The sequence below is a fragment of the Bombyx mandarina genome, chromosome 03 (genome assembly GCF_030267445.1).
Source record: "Bombyx mandarina strain Sakado chromosome 03, ASM3026744v2".
Lineage (NCBI taxonomy): Eukaryota > Metazoa > Arthropoda > Insecta > Lepidoptera > Bombycidae > Bombyx > Bombyx mandarina.
In genome coordinates, this window is record NC_143210.1 from 3948512 (window position 1) to 3969416 (window position 20905).

The window sequence follows — 20905 nt, forward strand, 5'->3', positions numbered from 1 at the left end:
TCACCGTGGAAGTGAACATTTGTTAAGTACGTATTTCATTAGAAAAATTGATATCCGCCTGCGGGATTCGAACACCGGTGCATTGCTACATACGGATGCACCAGACGTCTTATCCTTTAGGCCACGACAACTAACTTTACTACGTATTAAAAAAAAGTAACTAGGTGCGTGTAAGTGTATGAGGAAATAAAACACAAAACGAAAATTTGTTATTAAACAATATATTTGAAAATTACATGCTAACACAATCATTTAAAAAAAAAAAGTCGTTTAATATTATCTACGCCGACTAATTGACTGCCATGTGGCGGGCTGTCATTGTGACGTACACTTATCTATGGTACACGTACAAAACATGGCCACACCACTCCCCTATCGATATTAATCGAATGGCCTAAAGGTCTAGATACCAGGCCAAAAACTCAAAAAAAAATCGAACAACCTCCTTCTAAAATAAAGTAAGTACTAAAACAAAAAAAAAAGGTATATCTATAATTCGCTAAACAGGAATGAAATTATAACATTGCGATAGATATCCCGGCGTTGACACTACATTGCAAGTTATGTACTGCTAACATAAATTCTACACACAATTATAATTAGGTGCACTACGAACCTCAATAACATCGTGTATAAGACGAGAAACTAATCTTAAAAAAGATAGGGAATACGATATTAGGCATAATGCACGCTTAATTTACTTATTCATGATAATAACTAAAATCATATAATTTTAATCAACAATAATAATAGTATTCTTCGACCACGAATTTTAATCTAAAATTATTATAATATTTAAAATAACAAAAAAAGAACTAAAAATTAATTCCGTAATTAAGAACAAAATATATGTATATTTTTAATGCAAAACGACGATCGACTCCTTCAATCAGTCTTATAGTTGGAAGGTTTGCATTCAGCTGTAATTTCATAAAATTAAAATAATATTTTGTACGAATCGAATTGAGCTAATCGTTAAATGGTACTTCTAATTATAACGCCAGAACTTAACCGGCCATACAAACTTCGGCAGTAGATAATCCTAAATTTTACCGGCTGCCATTCGTCGCGACACTTCGATCACTCACTCCATTGTCATTCTCCAAAAGAGAGCGCTAGACGTCTCAATAACTCGCTTAACCACATCCACAGTCTTTCACAACGGTGGACTCGCGGTCCTGTTATTAGGGCGTGACCCCTACTAATGCTGGTTTGGTATTACGTATGCCGTAGACCCCGGGAGGTCCGACACGGTCGCCTAAAGTTGTGCCTCCGTCGGACTCTGCCATAAGTTTGACGGCAGCGTGTCGTAATGAGACGGCACCGTTGTCAGGGCTTCGGCAGTGCTTCTGTTTATCGAACAGTTCTGTAACAAGGGTTATCGTTAATAGAATTCAAGTCACCTTATGCTAATAATAACTAGACTTGAGACTGCCTAACGTTTCTTAATCTCAACCTAGGATTACAAAATAAACTCGACATAAGTCCTAGTTATTTTTTTAAGGCAAATTTAATCATTGACGTTTTAAGGCAAAGTTAAAGAAAATCAACGTAAATGTATATTTTGACGACTGACGAGATACATATATGTCAGATATTATTATTATTAGATTCTCGGGTCGGTGTAGTTTTTTTTTTCTATGAATACACAACTATTACTCCATGACTTCAATTGTGAAGTGGTAACGTCGTCTTCAAAAATGAATTTTGATTTATTTTACATTAATATTATTAATATATGATTTATTTTAATATAAGAGTATTATAAGCTTGCCTATTTCTCAAGCAAAGTTATGTGTTTTAAATTGGTGGATGGGACAGATTTATCCAATACAATATATGTTACCACAGTAATTCATTTTGATCTAAATATAACTACTAACATAGGTCAAGTTTTATTAACAATTTATATGAGTCATGGATACTTGAAATAAAAACATTATTATTATTATTATTATTATTATTTGTTGGCTCTCTTAAACAATGCAGAACCATCTAGATTCTAGAGCAAACAAAAAGTGAACACGGGAGTTTTGTTGGATATTAATTTAAATAAAATCAACAGTGTAATTCGCAAGATTGTAACTACTTAAATTTTATTAGATTGAAGATTGTTTTAAATTAAAACGAATGTTCAAGTTCAACAGTAGAATAGAATCATGCTATAAAATTTGTTTAATGTAGCTAATGCTTGGAATTATGAGCTCTGGTAGTCCGCAACACGTTGTTTGCACAGCTTTCAACTATACAAGTCATGTTGATCGCAATGACTTTGAAATGTATGGCAATGTTAATTAACCATTTGACTGCCTGTAGGTCACCGGTGCCCTACGCGCCGCACTGAAGTAATTACGTCGTAATTTTTTTTGACACGATTGTCTCTTAAGATGGAACTACACGAATTTATTAAATAGCTAAACTAAAAAGTATTTCCTACGGCATTTGCTTGTTAAAAACTTTAATAAAACTCCATTTTACGATTTAATCAGTTACCTTGGCCACGGAAACCGGAGCCCATAGACATCTACATATTAATGCCGCCGCTTACCTTGAGATATGAGTTCTAAGGTCTCAGTATAGTTACAACGGCTGCCCCGCCCTTCAAACCGAAACGCATTACTGCTTCACGGCAGAAATAGGCAGGGCGGTGGTGTGGTGGAATCACAAGAGGTCCTACCACTAGTTAAAAATCTCTTTGTATAGATAATGCTAATTGGATATATTATAAATCAGTCCGGTTATGATTTGCGATTATTATGACCGAGAATCATAATATGAATTTTTAGATATATCCAGCTCTATTTAACTGTTAAATTTGAAATTAAACATAATAATATTAATGTTTAAGCTAGCTCTTTTTTTTTCGGCGTTGACATACATATTATATAAACTACTAGCTGACTCGGCAGACTTCGCAGTGCCTCAATCGTTAAATAAAAGACCTAAACTTTTGTATAAAATAAATTTAAAACAAACAAAAGGAATCCGTCCGACAGGGGACACATCAAAGTGAAAACAAAATTGTTATTTTTATTTAATTCCGAGCATTTTCATATTTGTCCTACCTTTTAAACCTTCTCTGGACTTCCACAAACAATTCAAGACCAAAATTAGCCAAATCGGTCCAGCCGTTCTCGAGTTTTAGCGAGACTAACGAACAGCAATAAATTTTTATATATATAGGTATAGAAGAAGAAGAGAGAATATAGAAGAAGATAGAAGATAGAAGAGGATAGATATGAACGTTTTGTTTGCTTACTTGTTCCGCTCTCACCTTGGGTTGTTGGCGGTAAGTGTCAACACATTCGACTGGCAACTTGATCATTTCCACCTTGTACTTGTAGCCGTACGATGTCAATTTCACAATGGTGTGAAGTGGCACGTTCATGTAAGGGAGTTCGTCTGTGGATTTAAAATACGGCGTTTATGAAACTTGCTTTGTATTTAATTACATAAATCTATTAGACGTATTTGTAAATATGACAAAGAAAATAATGCTTTGTGCTTATAATGGCCCACTGAGTTTCTCGCCGGATCGTCTCAGCGGGTCGCGCTTCTGATCCAGTAGTACATTCTGTGAAGCACTGCCCTTGCTAGAGTCAATGTTAGCAACACTCCGGCTTGAGCCCCGTGAGCTCACCTACACACGTTAGGGTAAAGCTGAAATAGCCTCTCAAGGCTATCAGCATAGGTAGGAAAAAAAATTATATAATATATATTAACGCTTACCAAGTTTCGCGTCTAAGAAGTATCCGAGCATGCATCTCAGTACAGCTTGATGGCCGACCACCACGACGTTGTGCTCATCCTCCAGCGCAGACAGTACCGGCCTCAGTCTGGTCATTATGTCTATATAAGACTCGCCCCACGGGTAGCGATAACGGAGCTTGTCCTGATCACGCCAAGCGAATTCCTGCGGGAAACGCTCTTGCATCTCTTCGTATGTCAGCCCTTCGCAGATGCCCTATGGAAGAAGAGTAAGCAATGAGCAAATTGTGGACAGTATGTGCGCGATCAGAGAAATGCCATTCTAAGGTATACGAGATTAGAACATTATTTAAGTAATTAATATTAATCATAGAGGTAGGAATCTAATGCGCTGATCGGACCAGATACGCTCTATTCTTAATACCTTATTCTTATTGCTTAGATGAGTGGACGAGCCCACAGCCCACCTGGTGTTAAGTGGTTACTGGAGCCCATAGACCTCTACAACGTAAATGCGCCACCCAGCTTGAGATATAAGTTCTAAGTAAAACGATGCCATCCGCGCAGCCCAGGATTGGTAGGGCTGATGCAGTTCAGGAGAAAGTTGTTAAGGAAGGCCACGACCTACAGTAATGAGAATTATCGACGCAAGTAAGAGGATATTTACAGTATTCATCTGAAGTGGCGTAAATGTTTTTTTTATGATTGAAGCATTACTGGTGGCCCGGAGGCCTTTCTAGTTTCACCAGGACAGGTGGGCGACCTGAGGCTCAGCTCGCAGGGGTGGGATTTGCTAACAGTTGCCCGAGTGCCTTCAAAAAAGACCTAACAACTCAAGAGCAGCTGCTTCAAGAATGAATCTACCACCGCACCGGAATCGCGACCCACTGAGAAGATCCGACGAGAAACTCAGCGGGCACCCGCGTAAATGTTACGATGTAAATAGATTTATAGCTCTGTTAACATAGTGAACCGTCCTCTAAACGAACTACTAAATTGGTTTATTGCCAATTTTTATACCGACATATTGCTGGGTATATGTTGATGCTTTAAATGTGCTTTTTTTAATACTCTGATCGTTGGACGAGCTCACAGTCCGCCTGGTGTTAAGTGGTTACTGGAGCACATAGACATCTACAACGTAAATGCGCCACTCACTATGTCTATGTCTATGGGCTCCAGTTACCACTTAACACCATGTCGGCTGTGAGCTCGCCCAACCATCTAAGCAAAAAAATATATGTATATACAACAACAAACTTACAAAAACAAACAAAAGCAAATCTGATAGGGTAAAGCCGAGATAGATGCCCCACTTTTTGAAATAGTCATGTAATTTTGAAAATATTAATTTTATACGAATAATTTCTATTAATGTAGTTAGCTCAATCCTTTATGTTTAATTAGTATAAACTTTTTTTAACCTATCAAATACAGATTTTGCAGAAATTCGTTTTTCGTAGAACCTTTTTTTGGAGGATAGATGCCTACCTGTATGGATAGTTGCCCCAACAAGAAAATACTGAGTAGGATAGATGCCTGCAGTACAGGATAGATGCCCTTTATACCGTGTAAACGAAAAAACCAAACCAAATATTAAGAAGTTCTATTCCTAACAGAGCAATTGTCTCCAAGAAACATGGGTCATAATAATAAAAAATATTTTGTATTTTTTAAGTCTTTGAATGTTTATAATTAAAAGATAATTCTCATGTCACACAAATGATCATAATTAAAATTTTAAAGCGTTAAGTAAGCGTAAGCTAAACTACAAATTTTTTACTTTCAATATGCATTATCCTATTTTTTATTAAATTAAATTTTACAAATATTTATTCAACAAAAATATAAATTCTTAATTGTTTATAAAATATTCACATTAAGTGTCAATGTGTACATTGCCAAATCATATTTTTTATATTAAATTAACACAATAAAGATATCTTTATTATTTTGTCCAATTGAAGTTTAACTGGATAGTGCTTTCAATTTTCCACATCTTCTACATCATTTCTATTTTTTTTTTTTTTTCCCTACCTAAGCTGATAGCCCTAGCGGCTATGTCAGCGTAACCCTAACTTTAGTAGGTGAGCTCACGGGGCTCAAACCTGACGATGTTGCTAACACGAACCCTAGCAAGAGCCGTGCTTCGCAGAATCTACCACCGGATCGGAAACGCGACCCACTGAGAAGATCCGGCGAGAAACTCAGTGGGCTGTGTCTGAGAGTTAGTTTACTCGTCGAGCCCTTCGTCGCAAGCGACGGGTTCGACGAGAACGGTGACCGGTGCTTGAAGTACCTAAAAGCACCGTTAGTGGATCGGGAGGATCCGAGATGACGTGTTTTGGGCGACGTCGACTGCTTTCCATTCTGTCCGCAGGATCGGGAATGTAGTTACCGGCGGCCACGATGAGAGGGTTCTCGTGTCGTGCCGCTTTATCGAAGTGGCGCATGGACGCCGACTGCAGATACTTACTGATGGACTCTAAGTCCAGGTCGTCATGGAGGTCGACATTCCTGACGAACCACGGGGCTCCGACGGCTATCCTGCAAAAACGGGATTGGATTATTTGAAATGATTTTAGGTGTATGCGGGCCGCGTGAGCGAACACTACACTTGCATAGGTCATGACGGGGCGTATGCAAGTTTTGTAGAGTGTCACCTTATTTCTAAGGGACATTTTACTTCGCCTACATATCATCGGGTAGAGACGTCCTAGAATGAAGGCGGCACGGTCGCGTACCGTCTTAATGTGGGGGCGGAATGTCATCCTACTGTCGAGGGTGACGCCTAAGTATTTGACCTTCGGGGCCCACGGTATGGGCTGGTCGAACATCGTGATTGGGCGAACGGCGGGGGCGGGGGTGTTGACGCGCCTAGTCGGGAGAGGGATGCTCAGCGTGGTGTTCAGAGGGCGACCCCTTTTGAAGAGCACCGCTGTGCTTTTCGTGGGGTTGATGTCGATGCGCCACTTCCGGAACCACTGTCCCATGGTGGTAGCTGCGGTCTGAAGTCGTCGATGAAGCAACGCCTTCTTCCTACACGAGTAGTTGATGGCGGTGTCATCGGCGAAGAGCGCCAGATGGGTCTCCGGAGACCGGGGTATATCATTGATATACAAACTAAATAGTAACGGGGAGAGGGCTTGGCCTTGCGGGACTCCGGCTGTGACGTGACGGGGCCGGGAACGCGTTCCCTCGACTCGATATCGGAACGAACGGTTCGAGAAGTAGTCTCGTATGATGAGCACGAGTCTGTCTAGCACTCCCATGTTATACAGTTTGTATATCAAACCGTTGTGCCAGACTTTGTCGAACGCCTTCGCTATATCGAAGAAGAGGGCTCCTGTCGGAATGGGTATCATTTCTAAAAACACGTTTCATGTAGCTAGTTCTGAAACATTAAACATGGAATCCAGTCGGATTGCGACTTCGTATTTTTATAGTTTTCAAAACATTCAATGCAGATATATTTACATGCGTTTTAGGTTTATCCCTTAGATTTCTTTAGGGGCAAATCTATTGTTTTATTTCCTTTCATTTTATAGTTAAGTGGATTGTCTTCATCTTCGCTGCTTAAACTGTAAATAATTTGTTTATGTTTTATGTTTTCGTGGCCTATTTCTGCTATATTCTGAAATGGCAGAGTATGGAGGGATAGATGCCCCTAAAGGCACCTATACCCCAAAAAATCAGGGCAACTATCCTTTGTGATAAGGATAGATACCCAATTTTTTTGTAAATAAATTATAAACATAATAGCATTTATTTACACCTAGATGCAGACTCAATGAACCAATATATTCACGTAGTAAAAAATATAATGGAATTTTACATTAATTATAAAGTTATACCACGCTAAATACTAACCTTTAAATCTTTGACGTGTTCGTGAAATTCCGCGCGGAGAAAATTACATGCACGAGGAAAACACTTCGTTACCACGCGATTGTCATATGGTACATAAGGTATAGGGTGACTGTGGTTCCTACTTATGAAATTAATTTTTTGTTATGAGTGCGGGAAGTTAGGTTTTTAGAACATGAGGCATCTATCCCGCTGCGGCATCTATCTCGGCTTTACCCTATAATATATCTATTTTAGACATCCCAAAATCGATAAACATTTAATGCTTTACTTGCCTAATAGAGTTGAGGTAAGTTTTTACCGCGAATTATAATAATAATAATAATAATGTTTTTATTTCAAGTATCCATGACTCATATAAATTGTTAATAAAACTTGGCCTATGTTAGTAGTTATATTTAGATCACAATGAATTATGTCTGTGTCTTAAATAATAACATTTACGATACAGTTATTATGTACAGTACAGTGAAATAATATTATTATGTTCTTATCGTTTATTTGAGAAGTCATTGTTCTGTGTGTTCTTGAAGAGGTTTTTAACCTAAACGATACAATCGATTGTGTGAATGACAAGTCAAAAGAGAATATTTGTTTTAACTTTGACAGAAAGAACATAAGCGTCGCATTTAATTATAATTTTATTGCTAAGATAGGTGTGGACGAGCTCACGGCACACCTGGTGCTAAGTGGTCATTGGAGCCCATGGACATCAACAACGTCAATGCCGCCGCCCATCTTGAGTCGTGAGTTCTAAGTCTCAGCTTTTACACTACAACGGCTGCCCTAGCCTTCAAACCGAAACGCATTACTGCTTCACAGCAGAAATAGGCAGCAGAATATATAGGCAGAGTGATGGTACCTACTCGTGGGCTAACAGGACTCTCTATGAATAGTAAATTCAAAAACAGTATTTATTCATTACCAACTGGTACGCTGCAACATCTAAAAGGTTTATCGGTTTGGGTTTTAAAAAACAAATGTCCATTGTTAAATTGTCCGTTCTTTGTATTTAGCATTTATTAGCCTAGTGTATAAATATGTTATTTTTATTTAAAAGTAATTATATTATAGTATATTAGTCATACACATATTATAAGTATATTAGTCAAAGATTATCTGATTAGTGGTATGCAAATAAATTTCCAGAAAAAAAATTATCGAATTCGTCGAACTTGAAAATCGTATTATCGAACGAGTCGATGACTGAGCTCAACGTTAATCAGTGACATCACGAAAAAAGATTAAAGAAGGAAGTATTTATAAATTTTCAAGTCAAAATTTTCGTCTACACTGCCTCTCTAAAGATAATATTTGATAAGTACCACGAATCTCTAGAATAAACTCTCATCGGTGTTGCCAGCGCTCTGTTATGTTTTTCTTGAAATGTGGTTTTAATAGAATTTTAATTCATATTATTTCGAAAGCTCTATATGTTACGATAAAATATGTTCAGAAACCGATATTCTAATCGTTGATTTATTGTTTTTTATTGTTTCGTTGTCATACACACAATTTCAGATTGTTATCGTTATCGAGGAAAAAAAACAAAGATATCGTCACTGTACTTTAAAATACAAATTAGTTGTTTATTATTAAAATTGTACGCAATATTTTCTGGAAAATTGAGCTGATTAATATGAAACTCACTTGCACAAACGTATACTGAGTGAATAGTCACATAACTCTTAAATATTTTTAATACGCTTTTATTAGCTTCTGACGTATGTATGTTAGTATGTAAAGGAATCTTTGAACATGATTATGACCCCTTCAAAACGTCAGATTAACTCGATATTTGATGCACTTATTAAGGACCGATGACAATACAATATTTAAAAAAATTGAAAAAAAAATGAAATTGAAAAAATTGAAATTCAACTAAAAAATAAATAATAGTTTAAAAAAACTAACAAATACGATTTTATAGAAAATCCAACTAAAAAATTGAAAATTGTAAAAAAGGCGTGGGGTGCATGGTAGTTATAAATATTTTATGAACAGATATGAGTAGAAGGGTTATTTTGATAATATCCTGCAAGGCACCCCACGCTTTTTTACAATAAAATCATTTGTTCTTACACTATTTTTAATTCAAATTTATTAAAATTTATTTTCTATAAAAGCGTATTTTATTAGTTTTTTTAAACTATTACTTATCCATATACCAGCATCGACAATTACGCAATGAATCCATCGCTACCGAGGCTAGTCAATTTTGTTTGGAATGTTTATTTAATTTCTATATTATATGAACGAGCTCACTGTCCACCTGAAGTTGAACGAATGCCATCGGTCATATTAAGTGAATATCTCAAATGCATTGTGATAGTATACTACATATGATATCTCAATTGTATTGTATTATTTTTCTACACAGACTGAAAAACTAGAATGCTTCAGATATAGGAAAAATGCATGGTGCCCATTAGCGTGGGCTAACGTCACTCTTAACCCATAGACACAGCCCACTGAGTTTCTCTCCGGATCTTCTCAGTGGGTCGCATTTCCGATCTGGTGGTAGATTCTGCGAAGCACTGCTCTTGCTAGGGCCAGTGTTAGCAACACTCCCGGTTTGAGCCCCGTGAGCTCACCTACACGTCAAGGAGAAGCTGATACAGCCTCTCAAGGGCTATCAGTATAGGTAGGAAAAATAAAAGTCACTTAAACTTGAATATTATTCACCCAGATGGAGCGAAAGCCGCGTGTGAAGACAGAATGACATATTTTACTTATCGAAGGGTGAAAGGCGACATAGTTTAAGTGACATATCGCTTAATACGCTACATTTATTTTTGTAATTAAAGATGGGTTTTATTTGGTATTATCTTTAATTGTACTTTAATTAAGTTTACTCCATTCAAATATGTTAACTGAAGAAGTTGTTTTTTTGTTATGATATTTTTTCCAAATTTTAAACTTCAAAGGGCTCTTTTGTAAAGTTTTTTTATTGCTTAGTTGGGTGGACGAGCTCACAGCCCGCCTGGCGGTTAAGTGGTTACTGGAGCCCATAGACATCTACGACGTAAATGCGCCACCCACCTTGAGATATAAGTTCTAAGATCTCAGTATAGTTACAACGGCTGCCCCACCCTTCAAACCGAACCGCATTACTGCTTCACGGCAAAAATAGGCAGGGTGGTGGTCTCACTTTAACTGAGCTTTACGATGATGTAGATTGGGGGTTCTATTATTTATTACGGAGTGCATTACCAGGTTTCGCTTCGAGTTATTTTTAAACTACACTTGCGCCATACGTCGCACGTGTAACCTTTATTGAAGTGCCATAAAGAATTAGAATGTTTCAAGCAGATTTTTCTATTCCCTACCTAATTGCTGGTAGCCCAAAAGGCTATTCCAATTACTCACCGTCCGGTAGATGAGCTCATTGGTGGTACCTACCCGCGCACGCACAAGAGGTCCTTAAACCATATAGCCTTTTAATTTAGAGCATACTAGAGGTCCCGCAGTAGTCGAAATTCGACTATAATTAATTGGAATTGTAAGTTTGCACACTATTATGATTGTATTTTATACTTCTATAATCACAAATATCGCCAAGGCTACACTATAAATTTTTTTAATAAAGACAAACAATATTTAATCTATTCTCAATTTGACAACAGACGTCAAGGACAAAAGTTTGACAATAAATAGTATGCATGCGTGTGTGCGTCAAATACATGGTATGTAGTGTGTGTAATGTTTTCTTTATTGATTTAATGTATCTTTTATGCATTATTTAAAAAAAAAATTAGCATTGTGCACTTCTTCTCTATATTCTCTATAAGTGTGGAAAATTTCATACGCCTCCGTCCGCGCAATTTTCGTAAAAAGGGATACAAAGTTTTTGGTTCACGTATTAATATATAGATATCTTACGGCGTCTAATTCGTTGAGTGCTCGCACCGGTCTCTTCACGGCGTGTATGTCGGCGGCCGTCTGCTTGGTGCGCCTCAGCTCAGAGGTCCAGACACTGACAGGGTCTATTGTCGCCATAGCGTTGAAATAATCGGCGAGGGCCCGCGCGTACAGCTGTCCTCTGGCCGACAGAGCCGCGTCCCCCCCGATACGACCGAGCACGTTGTATTCGCTTTCACCGTGCTGTAACAATAAAAAAAAATTAAATCATAAACTGACAAGGTTATATTTTTTTTTATTGCTTATTTTTATTGCTTGCCAACCAGGTGGGCTGTGAGCTCGTCCACCTACCTAAGCAATAAAAAAAAAAACTGAGTGGTACCCTCGAGAGGGGAAAAGATTAAAAGGACGACCGTTCCAAAGGTGGGTAGACGACATAAAAGCCGTTGCAGGCTCTACGTGGAAGAGGAAATGCCATGACCCGGGACTTGTGGCAGGATTTGGGGGAGGCCTATGCGAAAGCAAAACAATGTTATCCGATGTCAAATGTTAGAAAAAAAATATTGAATTAATAAATATGAATTAAGGTTGTTAATAAAGGCTTCTTTATCTTTATCTTTATCCAAAAGTTGAGTTAAGTTAAGTAATTAAGTTATTAAGCTTCAATTCGCGAACTATGGAGAACATCTGTCAAAGCTTTAATAAGCAAGGATTACACATGACCACGACTGATCTGCCAAGAGTAACCGACTATGATGATGATGATGATAATTCGAAAGGAAAATTACCGATTAATTTTAGTTTAGCGTTTGAAATCTATGCTGACTTCTGAATATATGCTGAAAGCTTCAAAATGTATTTGGTACAGTTAGAAACTCATCATGACAACGCAAAAGTTATCTGAATGTTTTTAGTCGATTTGTTTGTGCTGCGCAATTTTTTTTTTTTTTTTTTTGTAATATCGAAAAAAAACAATTCTTTTAAAATATTAGAACCAAGATTAAATACATTTTATATTATAATTTACGGAAAGGAGAAACCCCATTCTGGGCCTAAGCGTTACACGAATGGGATATGTACCAAAAAATTCGTCTATTTTGCTTGATTAACCTATCGAAATCTTAGCTTCATTGACAATGGCCAAGTGTAGAAAATAAGTTGAATTCTATTTTTTGTTATAAACAATCTTTGTAAACATCTGCAACACTTATTTCAATATACGTAACTAACTCCACAAACGTGGGGATTAGAATTAGAGCATCCCTAAAATAGGATCGATTTAGTGGAAATCGAGTGTAAAAAATAATAAATACTCCTTTGTTTTATAATAAATGACTGTTTTTATAGGTTATTTTAATCAATGTAAATAGAGTATGGCCATCAAATCGTGACACAACTACTTACAATGGCGACAATTCCAAATATCTACAACTGACAACATTAAATATAGAATGAAAAAAGGGTAGTTTTGCATTTTTTATATTAATGTGACTATGCCATAGAAAAACACAAATGTATCAAATCATGTTATGTTATCTTTAATGTTGACAACTGAAGATATTTTGGATTGCCGCTATTTAGTTGTGCCACGATTCGCTGGCCAGACTATAAACTTAATCTCATTGAATAACGTAACGTAAAGCACCAAATTCTACTAACAAAAATCATTAAAAGAAATAAATAACTGTGCCATTTAGTCATGACACGAAATCATGTCGGCAGCTGCGGCAATTCAAAATATTTTCAACTAGCAATCTTAAATATAACATGAAAAACCCGATTTGGTACTTTTGAGTTTTTCTACTATTTCTGCCATGAAGCAGTAATGCGTTTCGGTTTAAAGGGCAGGGTAGCCGTTGTATCTATACTGAGACCTTAGAACTTATATCTCAAGGTGGGTGACGCATTTACGTCGTAGATGTCTATGGGCTCCAGTAACCACTTAACACCAGGTGGGCTGTGAGCTCGTCCACCCATTTAAGCAATAGCAACTAAAGAACTAAAAAAAAGGCATGAAATAGAATGAAATGAGATGATATGGGAGCACGTAATCATTTATGTTTGTTTCGAATAGGCTCCGAAACTACTGGACCGATTTGAAAAATTCTTTTTCCATTAGAAGCCGACATTGTCCCTGATGAACATAGGCTACTTTTTTTAAATTTTTTTTTAATATTTTTTTTTGGTTTCATGTGTGTTTTAATGTTTCCGAAGCGAAGCGAGGGCGGGTCGCTAGTATTTTATATAAAAAAGGTTTTCGTATAAATATCGTTTTTCATATAAAAAGTTTTCATTAAAATTAAAATAGTTACCAGGTAATAAAATCCCTTAAAAAAATCATTTCGTGCGCAGCGCGTTTCGCATTACGTTGTTTTTAATTTTTGGCTTTCGTTCGTTTTCGTAAACAACCTAATGCGCGATTTCTCGTAACAGGTTCCATTTTTATTTTGAAAGCAACCTGTTGCTGCGACATGTTTCTAAATTACTCACCTTTAGTAGGAAACAGCCTCAAAAATATCGTTTTTTATTAAAATATCTCGAACAATAAACATAACCTAAAATGTAAACATGGTCTGATCTTACCAATTTGGCCATTGCTGGGAGACCTGAAAATGGGGCTCATGAAACCTTCTTAGGTATTGTAATTTGTGCCCAAATTCTAGCACTGTAACGCCAGGCCCAAGTTTTTATGGATTTCGGGTTTCTCCTTTACAATCTTGTTCGTTATTATTTAATGTCATTATATTATTTTTGATGTTTTGAATAAGTAGGTATACTTAGCAGTTTTCGTGGTCACAGACGACTCTGTAATGTATTGTAACGAAAACGACACGCGGAAACCGAAGAAAACACTATCTTACGTCATTTTTTGGGAATCCTTTATTCAATTCATTCAATACAATAATGATAAAATGTAATATATACGTAAATAATGAAACGTAAACTTGTTTTAATAATTCATGCTTCAGTAAATGTCTGTCTGTATATACTTCCTACTTATATACACATAATATGGTATTAGTATATTATGTATTTATTACTGGCGGTAGGATCTCTTGTAAGTCCGCGCGGGTGGGTACCACCACTCCCTTCTATTTCTATTTCTGCGTTTCGGTTTGAAAGGTGGGGCAGCTGTAGTAATTCTTATATCTCAATATGGGTGGCGCATTTACGTCGTAAATGTCTATGGGCTCCAGTAACCACTTAACACCAGGTGGGCCGTGAGCACGTCCACCCATCTAAGCAATAAAAAAAAAATCGTAAATTACAATACACACGTTTATACACTTGCAACACACGCTTCGCTGTATTGAAAAACAATCGGCATTCACAACGAAATTTTGATACCGATATCTTTTTTTTTTTTTTTTTTTTTTTTTTTATATTGCATAGCTGTGTGGACGAGCTCACAGCCCACCTGATGTTAAGTGGTTACTGGAGCCCATAGACATCTACAACGTAAATGCGCCACACACCTTGAGATATAGTTCTAAGGTCTCAGTATAGTCAACGGCTGCCCCACCCTTCAAACCGAAACGCATTACTGCTTCACGGCAGAAATAGGCGGGGCGGTGGTACCTACCCGCGCGGACTCACAAGAGGTCCTACCACCAGTAATTACGCAAATTATAATTTTGCGGGTTTCATTTTTATTACATGATGTTATTCCTTCACCGTGGAAGTCAATCGTGAACATTTGTTGAGTACGTATTTTATTAGAAAAATTGGTACCCGCCTGCGGGATTCGAACACCGGTGCATCGCTTCAACACGAATGCACCGGACGTCTTATCCGTTAGGCCACGACGACGACAATCTCGCGAATCCGCTTGGAAATTTCCATGAGGCGGCATCGGTTGTGGATGATTTTATATTTGTTATTATTAGAGTGTGATGTAGACGCAGTTGGCACAGATAAGGGATCCGTTTCGATTCTAAATGATAGAAATTTAAGTAGGTATGCGACAGTGAAATATGCTTTAGCGTAGCGGCACGCTCTAGAACAGATTTTTGTTTATTCAAGAGTAGATCTAACATATCGTTCAGATATTATTTTTGAAATACGTATTATCTATCGCTGGTGGTAGGACCTCTTGTGAGTCCGCACGGGTAGGTACCCCGCCTATTTCTGCCGTGAAGCAGTAATGCGTTTCGGTTTGAAATGAGGGGTAGCCGTTGTAACTATACCTTAGAACTTATATCTCAAGGTGGGTGGCGTATTTACGTCGTAGATGTCTATGGGCTCCAGTAACCACTTAACACCAGGTGGGCTGTGAGCTAGTAAATCCATCTAAGCAATAAAAAAAAATATATCGTTCAGATATTATTTTTGAAGTTCGTATTATCTATAAACATGTTCTATGATTATCAGAAGACTAATTTCGCGATATCTGATATCAATGTATATGAAGATACTCCTAGTTCCGTATTCCTTTTTATTTAAATTGCGAAATTTGTAACTTTAACATCTAACACATAGAAATTGCGATCATATTCTTATTTTAGGGTTGAGCTTTTTTTTTTACAAATTTTGTAGATTTTGCTAAAATATTTTTGTAGAAGAGTACCTTGAAAAAAAAATACAAAAATCAATGCTAAATTCAGAGCAAAATGATTTTAAATAGATATTTATAAATATTATTAACTTATTAAAATACCTATTAATTGAATTCCGAAATAGTCGGTATTTCGACGCTCCGCAATTTATACGCATTAATACACAGTCGATCTATCGACGGTTCACGCTCAAAGTGTTACAAACAATAACTGCTCGGAAAACTTACCCGGGTGAAATAAATAGTTTGCGGAAGACCCCTCATCCCGGACAAATAGCCGAGTATACCGGACTCCTTCTGTCCGGCTACTTTGTGAGCAGTGACAGTCTCTCCCATGTTTTCCACTCTAACAAACCCAATGCTTTCCAGGCCTGCGTCAATGGGCTCATATTGTCTCATGTAATGCTCCAATTTCTTCCTGAGGTCATCGACCGCCTCCTCCTCGCTCATGTCCTTGTAGTCAGCGGAATAGTGAAGGATCTCAATGATGTTTCGTTCCAGTAGCTCTTGGTCCTCACAGACACACTCGATAAATAAAATCCTGAAGCCCATATCTGAGAGGCAGTAGTCGCTCAGCTCACGGCGTTGCTCCCGAGTTATATTGGTACCGTCAAATATCTGAAAAAATTAACTACATTCACAAAACGACATTGATATTACCTTGAGCTCCTGATGGTCTCTCTGTGAAGGTCTAACTAACATGTTTTTAAAGTCACACACATAAATAAGTTTACTCTGTATATGTACGTATTGTAAAAATTATTGATTTGTGTGCGTTGTCATCGTTATTCATCGAGATTCATTTGCGAATTATATTAAAATAATTACACGAATAATCCGAAAAGTTCTTGTAAATTCTATTCAATATTCTTCTACTGTCGTTCTATTAATTCTCGGCTGTTCTCAAATACATTGAATTTATCATTGATCCGGTAATAAGACACGCTACATGTAGTCCACGCAAAACACTGAATTAGATAGATCCAATATAAAAGTATGAAAAAAATATAGATATCGAGGGGTAAAAAGTTATTTAGTTTAAGAGACATTTTGCGTAATACGCGACATTTATCGTTGTAATTAAAGGTCCGTTTTATTTGGTACTAGCGACCCGCCCTCGCTTCGCTTCGGAAACATTAAATTTTATTATGGATAGCTGAGTCCCGCGATGCTACCCGCGGGTGACGCCGCGGAGCGAAGCTAGTCTCAAAAAGGAGCCTAAGTTACTCCTTATATCATCAGCTACCTATCAGTGAAAGTCTCGTCACAATCGGTCCAGTCGTTCCAGAGAATATCCGGAACAAACAGACAGAAAAAAATGGTAGATGTATTGTGGTATACATACTTACGCATTTAGTAAAAAGTGCCATTTTTATTATTACAAACAGACAATCCAATTTTATTTATTCGTATAGATTAGCATCAACATTTCAATGTTTTTAATTAAACTTCAATTAAGTTTACCCCATTTAAATAACTGAAGAAGTTTTTTTTTGTTATGATATTTTTTCCAAATTTAAAAACTCAAAATGGCTCTCCTGTAAAGTTGCAAGAATGTTGCTTAAATTAAATATCCTTTCACCGCTCGATATTTTCGACTGTAAGTGTTTAAAGATACATACAGCAACACTTTTTTTATTTATGATTTTTTTCCAAATTTAAAAACTTAAAATGGCTCTCCTGTAAAGTTTGAAAAAAATTTCGCTTAATCCAAATATCCTTTCCCCCTCTATATCTTCGAGTGTAAGTGTTTAAAGATACATACAGCTACACTGTTCCCATCCTTGAGCCAGATGACGGCGTCTTGTACGGCCTCGTGTGCGCTTTGACGACGAATTGCGGACCCTTGCTGGTTGTCCGCGCGGAAGATGTCGTGGCTGCCGTACAAGGCCATATGCCGGCGACGGTACTCGCTGCAGTCAAACACTAAAAAAAAGAATGCCCCAGATTGTTCTCAACCAAATTCTAAATTAACGGCACGTCGATATAATAAGTCGTCGTGGCCTAAAGGATAAGACATCCGGTGCATTCGTGTTGAGCGATGCACCGGGGTTCGAAACTCAGGCGGGTACCAATTCTTCTAATGAATATACGTACTCAAAAAATGTTCACGATTGACTTCCACGGTGAAGAAATAACATCGTGTAATAAATATCAAGCCCGCAAAATTATAATTTGCGTAATTACTGGTGGTAGGACCTCTTGTGAGTCCGCGCGGGTAGGTACCACCACCCTGCCTATTTCTGCCGTGAAGCAGTAATGCGTTTCGGTTTGAAAGGTGGGACAGCCGTTGTAACTAACTATACTTGAGATCTTAGAATTTATATCTCAAGGTGGGTGGCGCATTTACGTTGTAAATGTCTATGGGCTCCAGTAACCACTTAACACCAGGTGAGCTGTGAGCTCGTCCACCCATCTAAGCAATAAAAAATAAATAAATAAATTAACGGCACGTCGATATAATAATTCCTAAATCCTCTCGATAAAATTCTGATAGTTTTTTTGCGTCGCAATTTAAAGTTTAATAACAACTATACTGTTTAGAATCTTATTCGATAAAGTTATCTATTAAAAGTTTTATTTGTAAGTTATTATTGATATCTATTGAAGTGTCGATTTAGGTAGTTTATCTCTACAGACCTTTTAACAACATAATAGCGTGGGACCTTGAGACAGATACCGGCTAGATTGGGTAATCAAAGGGCCTTGCCAAATTTATCATAGTTAGACATGTCCCTACTCGTATCTTATCGCGCTACAGAACAAGAGGGTTTTATTATGTATCCTAATGCAGATGAGTTGTAGGTCAACAACGCTATCTGGACGATGTTGTGATAACGTTAACAACACATGAAAACATGGATCGCTCTAGTTCTATTGCTTGCAACTATTCTTTGCCTTTTTGTGGACAAATCATGGCCTAAAATATGTCTCTACATAATAATATTAGAAAAAAAATAACCTTATGCCTTGTTAGCAAAAGGACATAGCAAGGAACATTAAGGAAAAAGAAAACTAAAAACACACTGTACCCGAGGTAAGTAAGACTCCAACTGAACTCCAACTGACAAATATGTTACATACGCTGGCACAGCGAGTATTTAAATTTACTACGCTTGTGGATTTCGGGACAAACATACCTATATGAGACATGAGTATTTTTTTAAGGAAGTAACATCCTGACTTTTAATACTCTTCTTCTTCATTATATCCAGCTTTTCCGACTAGGTGGGGTCGGCACAATGATTTTTTCTATTCCATTCTCTTCTATCAACCGCCATCTCAACACTCACTCCTTCTCTTTCTCTCTCATCGTCATTCACACACTCCATCCATGTCTTCTTCGGTCGACCTCTTCCCCCTCTACCTTGCACTACCATTCTCATACACCTCCTAGTCACATACATCTCCTCTCTACGCATCACATGTCCATACCACGTTAACCGTCCGCTCTTTAATTTGATAATGAGCTGGGCTACTTTCACACTTCCTCTGATATACTCATTCCTTATCTTGTCCATTCTTGTCACTCCACACATCCATCTCAACGTTCGCATCTCTGCCGCATTCATTCCTCTTTCATGCTTTACTTTTTAATATCTATACTAATATTATAAAGCTGAAGAGTTTGTTTGTTTGAACGCGCTAATCTCAGGAACTACTGGTCCGATTTAAAAACTTCTTTTAGTGTCAGATAGCTCATTTATTGAGGAAGGCTATAGGCTATATAACATCACGCTAAGACTAACAGGACCAATAGAACCAAACGGAGCACCAATAAAGAATGTTTCAAAATCGGGGTATTATTCCCTTTCGAGAGCTTACGCTAAATGTAGATATACGCCAAAATAACTATTCCACGCGGACGAAGTCGCGGGCAAAAGCTATATACTACAAATGTGAAAGCCCAGAAGAGAGACACAAACTCTTGTTCTGTTCCCGAATTCGATCGGTCATCATGACCAATTTTGCAAAGTGAATTTTGAAAGTGATGTCAGAGATACAGTAAAGGAGAATGATAAATTAATACAATTACTAGCATACCATGGAACTGAGCCATTAATTTGCCATGAAAATATTCGTCAGAAAGATCCGATGATTTTAGTATAGCTAAATTATGTAGGTACAGTTGTAGTAACAATGAAAAGTAATACTGCTGTGCATACAGTGTGTTAAAATTCTTGTGATAAAAATCATTTTTAATTACGAGTATGTGTTTCTTTACTATTATCATTTACCTGTGTTAGGAAGGTACTTCATATTATTAAATATACTAGATGATGACCGAGCTTTGCTCGTTTTTTTTTTGATAACGCCATCTTGTTTTGTCTTTAAAGCGGTTAGTTGCCCTCAATTAAGAAAAATAATATTATTATCCGCCAATAGATGTCGGGAAGAGTTGATTATTGAAATCACGAATAAAACAACATTTTCTGAAAATAAATCGTAGCTAGATCGATTCATCGCCTCCGAAATCCCCTATATACTAAATTTTATGAAAATCGTTGGAGCGGTTTCCGAGATTCAGATTATATATGTATATAAAAGAATTGCTCGTTTAAAGGTATAAGATTTCCATATTAGAGTTATTCATATAGTATGTTATGATTTAATTTTAAAATTTTATCAAATCGAAACGTGAAAGGCTATTTGGTTTAAGGGACAGGTTATTATCATCAACAATCGATGTTTTTAATTGACTTCAATTAAGTATACCCCGTTCAAATAGCTGAAGAAGTTTTTTTTTGTTATTTATGATGTATTTTTTCCAAATTTTAAACTTCAAATGACTCTCTTGTGAAGTAGCTGTCGCTAATTGACGCTTACACCAAATAGGCTTTCAGCCCTCGATATAGTTACCAACACAAACTCGACCAGAGTTTGCGGTGACCGTTAAATTGATGAGAAGCATAA

The 20905-nt window shown here is 37.1% G+C and overlaps 1 protein-coding gene across 2 annotated transcripts in view; it reads right to left on the bottom strand.

The window, feature by feature from the left end:
• Positions 1-205: 205 nt before the first annotated feature.
• The window catches only part of LOC114250136 (6-phosphofructo-2-kinase/fructose-2,6-bisphosphatase), a 42145-nt gene continuing 21445 nt past the window's right edge, over positions 206-20905 (bottom strand). Inside the window, exons 4-9 of one of the 2 annotated variants that reach the window (XM_028183889.2) lie at positions 17757-17917; positions 16220-16609; positions 11458-11679; positions 3730-3964; positions 3275-3402; positions 206-1366 (exon numbers count right to left, since the gene is read on the bottom strand). In XM_028183889.2, coding sequence (XP_028039690.2) covers positions 1259-1366; positions 3275-3402; positions 3730-3964; positions 11458-11679; positions 16220-16609; positions 17757-17917 — 1244 coding nt within the window. In that variant the 3' untranslated portion in view covers positions 206-1258. Of the gene's footprint in view, positions 1367-3259; positions 3403-3729; positions 3965-11457; positions 11680-16219; positions 16610-17756; positions 17918-20905 lie in introns of both variants that reach the window. The other variant, XM_028183880.2, reaches the window with a different exon arrangement.